This window comes from Cyprinodon variegatus, unplaced genomic scaffold (genome assembly GCF_000732505.1).
Source record: "Cyprinodon variegatus isolate N-32 unplaced genomic scaffold, C_variegatus-1.0 Scaffold1023, whole genome shotgun sequence".
Taxonomy (NCBI): Eukaryota; Metazoa; Chordata; class Actinopteri; order Cyprinodontiformes; family Cyprinodontidae; genus Cyprinodon; species Cyprinodon variegatus.
In genome coordinates this window covers 86,206-96,124 of record NW_015151476.1, presented here as the reverse complement: position 1 = coordinate 96,124, position 9,919 = coordinate 86,206, and the positions used below count along the sequence as shown (strand labels likewise).

General features: G+C 39.1%; 2 protein-coding genes across 4 annotated transcripts in view; both read left to right on the top strand.

The window, feature by feature from the left end:
* Window positions 1-3,850, top strand: part of vangl2 (VANGL planar cell polarity protein 2) — a 25,824-nt gene extending 21,974 nt beyond the window's left edge. For both annotated transcript variants that reach the window (XM_015399547.1, XM_015399548.1), the window contains exons 7-8: window positions 1,747-1,990; window positions 3,413-3,850. In XM_015399547.1, the coding sequence (XP_015255033.1) occupies window positions 1,747-1,990; window positions 3,413-3,673 (505 nt within the window). In that variant the 3' untranslated portion in view covers window positions 3,674-3,850. The remainder of the gene's footprint in view (window positions 1-1,746; window positions 1,991-3,412) is intronic.
* A 220-nt stretch (window positions 3,851-4,070) lies between these two features.
* LOC107100885 (high affinity immunoglobulin epsilon receptor subunit gamma-like) lies at window positions 4,071-7,667 on the top strand. 2 transcript variants are annotated; one of them, XM_015399551.1, is made up of 5 exons: window positions 4,071-6,368; window positions 6,456-6,547; window positions 6,726-6,761; window positions 7,153-7,179; window positions 7,404-7,667. In XM_015399551.1, exons 1-5 carry the CDS (start codon window positions 6,362-6,364, stop codon window positions 7,467-7,469), a joined length of 228 nt encoding a protein of 75 aa, XP_015255037.1. In that variant the 5' UTR covers window positions 4,071-6,361; the 3' UTR covers window positions 7,470-7,667. The 2 variants fall into 2 exon arrangements, with proteins under 2 accessions (XP_015255037.1, XP_015255036.1); XM_015399550.1 differs by having other exon boundaries at window positions 6,216-6,368; window positions 7,150-7,179; window positions 7,404-7,649.
* The last annotated feature ends 2,252 nt before the right edge of the window (window positions 7,668-9,919 follow it).

Genomic DNA, 9,919 nt, shown 5'->3' with positions numbered 1-9,919 from the left:
CTGCTGTAAATTTCCCCATTGTGGGACAATAAAGGGATTTTCTATTCTATTCTATAAAAGGGGTAGAAAGATATAAGTAAATCTAAACAATGTTTGTATAAAAATATATCTGCAAAATCTCTAATATTTACCAACAAAAAGTAATTAGTTAAGCATATTGTGCAAAACGGCAATAAAAAAACTTAAACTCCTATCAGATTTATAGTCCCCACTCTGCAGATCTATTAGAATCTGTCCTTAAATTACAGCCAAACTCATTTACACAGTAACAGATAAAAACCTTTAGATTAATTAAACATTACCGCCACATATCTGACTCAATAACCATTAAAACAACTATTTTAATTCATTTCAGACGGAGCTATTCACAGACTTGGGTTATATAAACTGAACTTCCAATTTTCACCACTGTTCGGCGCCAAGTAACCTTCCCTCTGATCACGGAGCAGCCGGCTTGCTTGGTCTCGCAATGAATCCTGGGATATCCAAGGGTAGCCAGGATACATCGGACCCGTCCTTCAAATCAGGCAAAAAGAAGGACACATTTTAAGGCCGCATAACGAGGACTCTTGGAATCCGACCAGACCTCGGCGCTGCGCTATGACGTAATCATCCTTTGAATCCGTCCTTCTAAGGACGCGTCCTAGGTTTTCGAACGGAGCATAAATCTGTGAAAGTGAGCACCTCTCCTTTCCTGAGATAATCCATCCCACCTCACAGGTGTTCTATATCAAGATGCTGATTAGACGCCATGATTAGTGCACAGGTGTGTCTTAGGCTACAATCACCCTGCAGGCCTTCATGCTCAATTCTGATTTTTTTTTTTGTAAAATCCGATTTCTTTTGCGGTTATTTTATTTTTTTTTAAAAGCCAGTCAGTATCTGGTGTGACCACCACTTGGAAAACCAGCAAAACCAAAAGTGTTGCTTTTATATTTTTGTTGAGTGTATATATATCATTATGTGAATATGTGACCCTGCAGTAACAGTCATGGGTGAAACTGCAGCAGGAGGCCAAATTACATAATATTACCTTGAGCTCTTTAAAGGGATAAAAAAAGGGCAAGATTTTTCAGATTTGTTTGGGCCAAAATAATTTTGAAAATGTATCAAATTTATGTTATTTTTTTTCAAACTGTTGGGTTTTTTTCCTCTTAAAAGAAGGTAAATTCGAAATTGATCATTTGATGCACCATGTTTCTCCTAAACTGTTAACATTTTGATCACTGCTGCACTTTATAAATGGAAATTTCTCCCTGGGCGCCCCACAGTGGCAGCCCACTGCTCCCCAAAGGGGATGGGTTAAATGCAGAAGTTAATTCTCCAATGTGAGATCAATAAAGTTCAGTTAAAAAAAAAGTTAATTTCACTGCTGAGCTGCTCATTCACTGTTGAAAAGCTGTATGCATCGAAATTTAGTTTTGTATAAACTCTGTGTATAAATAATGACAAAGAAGTAAGTCTAAGTTGATAGGGTAGCCTATTTTTTCCTCAAACAGCTCTCTTATATGACGGACAGTTAATGGCTGCTGACAAATCTTTTAATACTGATATTTACCCATTTAATTAAAATCTATTCTATAACCTCAAATGTCTTTTGCATCACTTCACCTTCCAGGAATGATCCCCAGTAATAGACGCCCTATGTTGCTTTCAATGTTTTTATTTGTTACATTACTAGTTAACCGTTGTCATGCTCTTCCACGAGTCTGTAAGTTATTCTTGATTTTTTTGTGTCTGGTGCAGGCTGGTTGTAGCGGTAGAAGAGGCCTTCACGCACATCAAACGCCTCCATGAGGATGAAGTGGCCTCGTCTCCTAAACACCCCAGAGAGGTGATGGACCCTAGAGAAGCCGCCCAGGCCATCTTCGCTCCGATGGCCCGGGCCATGCAGAAGTACCTTAGGACGACGCGGCAGCAGGCCTTCCACAGCATGGAGAGCATCCTCACACACCTGCAGTTCTGCATCACTCACAACATGACACCCAAGGTGAGTTTAACATCTTTCTAATGAACTAGTTGCTTAGAATAACCTGCATGTTTTAGCTTTAGTGTCCAGTGATGTGGAAGCTTAACTGGAATCTCTTCAGCTCTTTGAAGAGAACTTGCCTGGAGCCAGACTTCGTGGCTCTTGAACAATTTTCCTTGGACCTTAGCTGCTATATAAGCCAAGATAAATAAGATAATCAATAAAAAACATGATCTTGATCAATAAAAAAAACAACCTAAAAATTAAAATGGGTTAAAAGATCAAGCGTAAGCTAATGGTGTGAAGTTCCATAAATAATGCAGAGTATCTGCTATCTAAGTGCTTCCTGTCACACTGGTGCATTCCAGACCCTGTGATGGACTCCAGGCCCTTTCCTCTTGGAAAATGACAACATAGATCATGTACTGGTATTTCCAAACCAACCTTATATCCTTTCTGCTAATTAATAATACACAGTAAAATGATAGGGGCATTAGAGTTTTGTGATCTTTTGAGCAGGACTTTACTCACCAAGCAAAGTGGACCATGGAGACTATTGTGTTTATGAAATAATTCAATGGTTTGTTACTTTGGTGTTAAAACTTTAAAGAAAACATGAAAATAAAACCTTTTGATTAATCGGCTATAGTTGTTGCATCTCTGCGTGTAAATTGTAGGTACATGTTGTTGAGATAGTGATTAGTGTTTGTTTTATGTTTTTACAGGCAGTAAGTACCCTAACCTTAGTCCTTAGCATCCTACTGTCAAGATGGATCCTATAGAGCTTGGAAATGCCTCTACGGCTAAAGAAATGTTGTCTTTTCTGTACTTAATGCCTCGTCTTTCCTTTCTTTATTTTGTTGTCCATTTATTCTACATCTCTCTCTCCTATGCCCTTCCCTTTTCCTTCCTTGCTTCCTTTTTCATAAACCTTCATTGTGTCCATCTTCCCTTATTTCCTTTTTTATTTTATCTTTCTTGTTTCCCTCATCATGTCTCTCCATCCTGGCTTTTATTCTCTCTACCATAGATGTGTCCTGTCTCTTTTCGTGTTTGCTATCTCCTTTTCTGTCCCTCCATCTCTCCTTGAATTCTGCCTCCATTTTTTTCCCCTACCTTGTCTTTTATTCTTCGTTTTTGTCCCTCTTTTTCCCCATTCCTTACTTTTTTCCTTTTGTCCCCCTCTTTTTCTCCAACCTGCCTTTTCTTTTTGTTCTACTCCTGTGGCCTCCCTCCTTCCCATTGTCAGGTTTTCTGGTCCCGTCACCAGTCCTGCTTGCTGTAAACACAGTATCTACCTCAAATTCATAATAAATATTATTGAGTAATCAGAAAGTTGAGGACTAAAGAGGCTGGAAAAGTGTGCAGACATTAACCTTAAATATTCAGATAAGTTGAATAAAGATTAAATATGAGTTTGATCTTTCTCTCTCTCTCTGTCAGGCTTTCCTAGAGCGATACCTCACCCCCGGCCCCACCATGCAGTACCAGCAGCAAAACGGCAGGGGGCGCCAGTGGACCTTGGTAAGCGAGGAGCCCGTCACCTCGGGCCTTCGACAGGGTCTGGTCTTCTCCCTGCGGCGCTCGGACTTCTCCTTGGTCGTCACGGTAACACCGCTTCCTTTCCTGCGGCTGGGGGAGGAATTCATCGATCCAAAGAGCCACAAGTTCGTGATGCGGCTGCAGTCGGAGACCTCGGTGTGAGGGCGGCTGATGGATCTTCTTTCTTTCCGTCCTGCAGCTCGCTCCACCTGGATGTGACGGGACACCCTGTCATCCAGTCATTCCTTTCCTCCTCTCTGACAGAACCTAATCAAAGGGAGGAGAGCAGCTTTTCTGATCATCAAACTGTTATCGGCTCAATGATTGTCCTGACCCCCCAAAAAATGAGCAGATGCCTTTTCACCACCAGTGTTTCCTTTTCAAGAACATTTGACTTGTTTTACTGTAACCACTGAGGCTATAGAGGTGCAATGACTCGACACACGAACGCAGGAGGAAGGAGGCGATTACATCACAGCTGTCACTTCCCCTCTCTCTCTCTGTCTGTTTCATCGCTGGTGGTGATGTTTTCTCTGACGGACCTGCTTTTATATGAGAGCGAGGGGATTTTTATTGCTTTAACCTACAGAATGTAGCATTATGTGCTCTGATTTTTTTTTTTTGTAACAATGCAGCCTTTTTTAAAATTTCCCCCCCTGCACCGGTTTAAGCTCTGAGCAAGAACATTTTCAGCAGGAGTTTCCCTGCAGTTTAGATGCATGTTTAGATGCACAAGTCTGGCAGTGATCCAAATCTTCTAATTGCCAACAAATCCAGTGAGATGACTTGGAAATAACCAAATCCATTTACATTTAGAGTTTAAATTAAATGGTTCGTTTTGCCTTGATATGACTAAAGGCTATTTAAAGCTGATGATGATCCCTCAATAGTATCGCCGTCTGTATGATGCTGTAGGTCAAACGTGTCTAAAATAAACCAAACCCTCTGACTCAATGCATTTATTTAAACTTTTTTAGGCTAAATACAAGATTTTTCATTAACTGTCTTTAGCCATAATGGGCTAAAATTGGACAATGGCACACCTTTAATAAACACATGATGGTTTTGGTGCTCAGCTTTCGGGATTTGTTGGCACTAAATCAAAAATTTGAGGAAAAAATGCACACAGTGTCTGCAGCTTGATGTGGACACAAACAATTAAACCTCGTTTTTGTTTTGTTTTTCCAGGTGGTAAAATGAGCATCAATATCAGGGTCTTACTGTGTTGTGCTTAAGCTGTAAAACTGAATTCAGCTGCAGTATTTCGGGTTTAATCAAGTTTAAAACGCGGAAACATACAGGATATGATTCAAGTGTGAAATATGGTTTATATTTATGGCAGCGGTTGGGTGGTCAGGACTCAGACTCTGCTGTTTGCAGATCTGCATCCAACGCCTGATTTCCTGACCCTTCGCCATGACACTAACTGGAACAAAAATTTTCACATTGATTAGATCTCAAAAAGCTTTTTTTAATCAGCGTTTCTAAGACCTTAAATATAGTAAAGTATGATGAAGTTATGTGGAAAAGCTAAATGCTGACTGCACATTATTTAATCATTTCCCCATTTTTTTCCTCATTATTTAAACATAAACTCCAACTGGTACCGTAGTTGGAAAACGTTCTTATTTTAGCCATGTTTGTAAATTTTTAGCTGCATTTTATTTTCAAAGATGCTAAAACTGACCAAATTTAACATTGAAAGAGCTTCAACTGGTGTAAAAAATACAAAATCAGAAATAAAGCCATCAAGATGAGGAAGACACACGCCTGATGAAAATGAAACGCCATCGTATGGTGGAATTTTTTGCCAATAGAAAGTTATCAGTCGTTTCATTTTTGAAGGCATTTGAAACCTTTTGGTTTTTACCTAAAAGGAAATAATCTAAATAGAGATGATCTTATCTTGGTGTAGTACGTCTTAAGTGGGGTCACAACACTTCCTTTAGATGAAATCGTTCTACATGAAGCCGTTTTTTAACAAAATGGAGAATATTTCTTTTTCATTTTTGAAGCAAAAAATGATTTCTGCCTCAAAGCAGACGTAGGACTGTAACTCGTCTGACCACCGCCTCGCCTTGCGCCGCTCTAGACGAACCCTTATTCTGCCTTTTTCTCTGCAGACCTGGAGGATCCGCAGCCATCGGCTCCTCCATCGGCTCAGCTACAGTCTGTTTGCCTTTCTAAGTCCAGATTTCTTTTATTTTTTAAACCCTCTCACAAACTCTGAAGTGTTTGACGTTAAATACGAACAAACATTTTTTTTTTTTAAGAAAGCATGCAAAAAAATATTTTTGGGCTCCATTTTTTTTATTTTAAAAGAACTTAACTTTTGTATCATTTGAAGGTGCCTAAGTTATGACGATGCAATTTTCTGAATGTTTTTATTTGTAAAGACAAAAAAATGTAGATTTGTGTTTTCTTTTTTTGGTAACAGTAGCTTGTAAAGTGTTTTAGACATTTTTCTATCATTAAACCATGTATTCCTAATAAACCTGTCTTTGGTACCCATTTCTGAGCGGCTCAGGCCAGATTGTTTCACTTCAGTTGTTTTTGTTCTTTCGAGTGTTGCTGCAGAAAATATCTTCTCTCAGGAATTTCACATTAAAGAAGACAGTTGCTTACAAAGAGTTTAAAGAGGAACTTCTCTGAGGGGAAGATGGCTGATGTGGTAGGCGTGTGGTTTCATAGCTTCAAAACGGACAGAGAGCCCTTCACTTCCTGCTCTCAGTCACTCGCTGATACTCTTCAGACACTTTGACGTTTCTCAGACAGTCGACGAAAGGAGAACCATTTCTTTGCTCTTCTCCGGTGAGTTCCAGCCCTCTCTTCATCCATCTTCATCTTCTGATGCATGGTAAAGTTTCGCATTAGGAGTTGTTTATATATCTGTTGATGGCAGCTGATGCTGATATCTCGTGGTGCGCTGTGTGTACGCATACAGAGCCAGCTGGAGACATGGTCGTCTGTTACATCCTGGATGGGGTGCTGATCCTGTACGGCATCATTCTAACCATCCTTTACTGCCGACTGAGGGTAAGACGTGAAAACGCTCTGAAGTTTGGCTCCGATTTTACTCCTTCAGCTCACTTTTTACAGTGGAATAAGGAGGTTTAACTGCAAACAGAACTACTTTGGAAGAAAAAGCAGCTAATTGTGCTTGTTTCTTGTGGAAAAAGTACATTTTCCTCTTTCTGCTTCATTTATTTAACAGATGCGTCCATCCAACAACATTGCCGATTACCCCGAGGTAAATATGAAGCTACCTGTCTGTGTTTTTTAGAACAAACCCAATCATGGTGGCGTTATCTATGCAACTCCATGGTCTGGCATTGTTAGGTGCCATTTTACCCTCGAAATGTCGTAGTTCTTAAAAACCAGCCTCAATCAATCATTTCCTGTAAACTCAAGCTGACCACCGACCTACATTATTTATTTTCACACTCAGAGTTTCCACTGGTGGCTCTAGTGTTAAATCCTGCTTCCTGCTTGTTTCCTCACAACTTGTTTCCTTTCAAATGCAATTAAAACAAAAACAAACTTATTTTTCCTCCGAATAAAGGAAATCTAGCTGTTCAGTGTGTTTATATCTAAATGACTCGGCTACTGAGGTGATGATCTGTGTTTCCGTCCCACAGAAGCAGTCCGCAGGTGGAGGCATCTATGCGGTGAGACTTCTTATTCTTAAGCTTAAAAAGACTTTAAAAAAGGCAGATGAGAGAAAAGTGGCAGCCTATCTCATGTCAGCGGGTCTTTTTTCCCCTTGTTTTGGTTTTTATAGGACAGGCATCAGGCTGTCACTAGTTTACACCCTGACTAGCAGCAAGAAGTACTAATAGAAAAACCTTGTTTAAATATTCTCATTTTTAGTGTATTTGTTTGTGTTCTGCAGGGTCTGACGTCCAAAACCAGTGACACCTACGAGACCATCAACATGAGCAAAAAGCCCATTGTGTAATTTGCACCATTTCAGTAAAATCAGGACGCCGAGCTGAAAAATATGGTTTTGTGCTCTAGTCTCCGTATAGTCACTTTTTGAGACTCTTGTTTACTTTTTCTCCTTTTGTAAAATATTCCTTCTCTGTTTCTGCACAAAACTAGTAAAGTTATTTAACAAGTGATGATTAAATTAGTGCCTGGTGATTTCCTTATTGTTTTCTTTACTCTGTGCTTGTCAGCTAATTTTATTCAGGTTGCAAAACACAAAAGAAAAGCAGAAGTCGGGAAACATTTGTTTCTGCTCGCTTTAGAATCTTAACGTTTTTTCATCTTCATTCACAGCGATTCGTTTGCGATCTTATTATTCATGTTTTTAATTTATTTATCAGAGCATCAATGTGTTATTTTAGCATTTTTAAGCAGAGAAAACGATATGGCATAAATATTTATTTTAAATCTTTTTTTTTTTTTTTTTTTTTTACAAAAGGTTATGTTTAAGTAGTCCATCAGTTTTGTTTGTCATTTCCCCCCCCCTTTTTTTAAAGTATGTATTTCTTAATTATTTTGATCTAAGCTCTACTTTTAAGCTCTGCTTTCCATGACTTTCTATGTTTTTCCCCGTTGGAAAAAATCGAAATCTACATAAGTCATTTTTTCTTAAAATAAGTGCATTTGTTCTTGGATTCAGGAGGTAAGAGAGACATTTTGCCAATGGAGCAAGACAGTTTACACTTAAAATAAGAAAACACAATTGCATTGTCTAATTTGAAGCGCATATTATCTAATTATCTTATTTTAAGAGTAAAAATACTAATTCCATTGGCAAACTATCTCATTTACCTATCAAATTAAGGGTAAATACACTTTTACAATTTTACTTATTTCTAGATCATTTTTCCAGTGCTGACATGGTGCCTGTTTTTTTGTTTTTTGTTTTTTTAAAGCAGATGTGTGTTAGGCGGTTTTCCACAATGGGGTAATATTTCACAATGACCCTAAAATTAATAATATTTTCTGGTGGAGTTTTTGCACAACTTGCTGTTTTTCTAACAGGGAACTTTACGGTATTATTCACAAGGTATTTTTTTTTTTTTTTCCATTGTATTTTTAGGCTCTAGTGGCCTTTACCTTTTTTCCTTATTTCCTTATTTTCAAAAGTATAGAAACTTTGGGTCTGAAGACAGGGGAGAGACATTTGGCAAAGGTCAGCAGTGCCGGGACATGAACCAACGACAGCCGGTGTATTGGTCATGAGCTCTACCTCCACGCCATGGCAGCACCCTCACCTAAGGTGCTGAAATGTCCTCCTTGAATCAGAATTGGTATTTAGACGGTCCTCCTCACATCATGCTGAATAGTTTTTAGGCTTTAGTGGCCTTTAGCTGTTGTTTTTGAAAGTAGACAGACAGGAAATGGGATTGCAGTGAGGGGGAGGACTAAAAGGCCTCCATACATGCACCGTGCCTCCACAGCGCCCATCACATTATGACATCATGAGACCAAAATGACTTCTAACAATTCATCAGCAGTACCTTACCATTGCAAGGCAACAAACAGGATGTTCTTATAAGGAAGCAGCCATTGAGATTAGCGTGTCATCGACAGGTTGCAACAGAGACTGAAATAGTACAAGAAGGCAGAAGTGGACGGCTCGTCCCATGTTGGTGACTGTGTCATTGTGAGCAGAGCCCCTGACTGATCCATTGTGCCGCGGTGTGAACAGTACAGGTCTTTATTGATCTTCATGGACCACAATGCTCCAGCTCATCCAAGTCATTAGGGGAATAAAATCACACTTTCTCCTAGGAGATCAGTCCTGCTCCTGTCCAGAATAACCGTGTCCCAGAGCCGAGAGTGACTTGAAGGCCCACCTTTAAAGGAGAGCAGGATGCCGTACCTCCACAGATGAGAAGTAGACTTATGGACAACACGTGTCATCGTTGTAAAAAAGTAGTTTGGATTAAAGATCACATGACACATTACTAACACAATGGTAGTGGTCCAATCACCGCTGCTGCTGGCTTTAGTTTCAACAAATTGTCCAAGATGAGGAAATCCCTTTAGCCTGCTTCTACTGAAATGGCTCAATTTTAGGATATTATGTCACTGTAATGACAATGTTTTACAATTCTCATAAACTTCTACCGAGAGCTAAACATCCCCCAGTTTTGTGACTTCTTTTTATAGATAGATAGATAGATAGTCTGTCTATAACTTTTTAGTTCTGTTGAAAACAGACAAACTAACCCCAATGAAAATGTAACCTTCTTGGCAGAGGTAATATTATACTACTCAGAATATGGAATTAGTCAAAATATGTTATATTTTGTCAAGAAAACCTGGATTTTATCAATAAAACAAGTTGTGTGTTTCATTAAGTAACTCCCACAGGTAGGTGTGGCTTGATGGGCATTTATTAAACTGGAAAAATGAGATAGTTTGCCAATGGTTTGAGTATTTTTACTCTTA

Bases quoted from the DNA above. Each gene is read 5' to 3' on its own strand.
- LOC107100885 (XM_015399550.1), top strand. The intron at 6,762-7,149 runs GTAAATATGAAG...TCCGTCCCACAG, and splicing joins ACATTGCCGATTACCCCGAG to AAGCAGTCCGCAGGTGGAGG. The intron at 7,180-7,403 runs GTGAGACTTCTT...TGTGTTCTGCAG, and splicing joins CAGGTGGAGGCATCTATGCG to GGTCTGACGTCCAAAACCAG.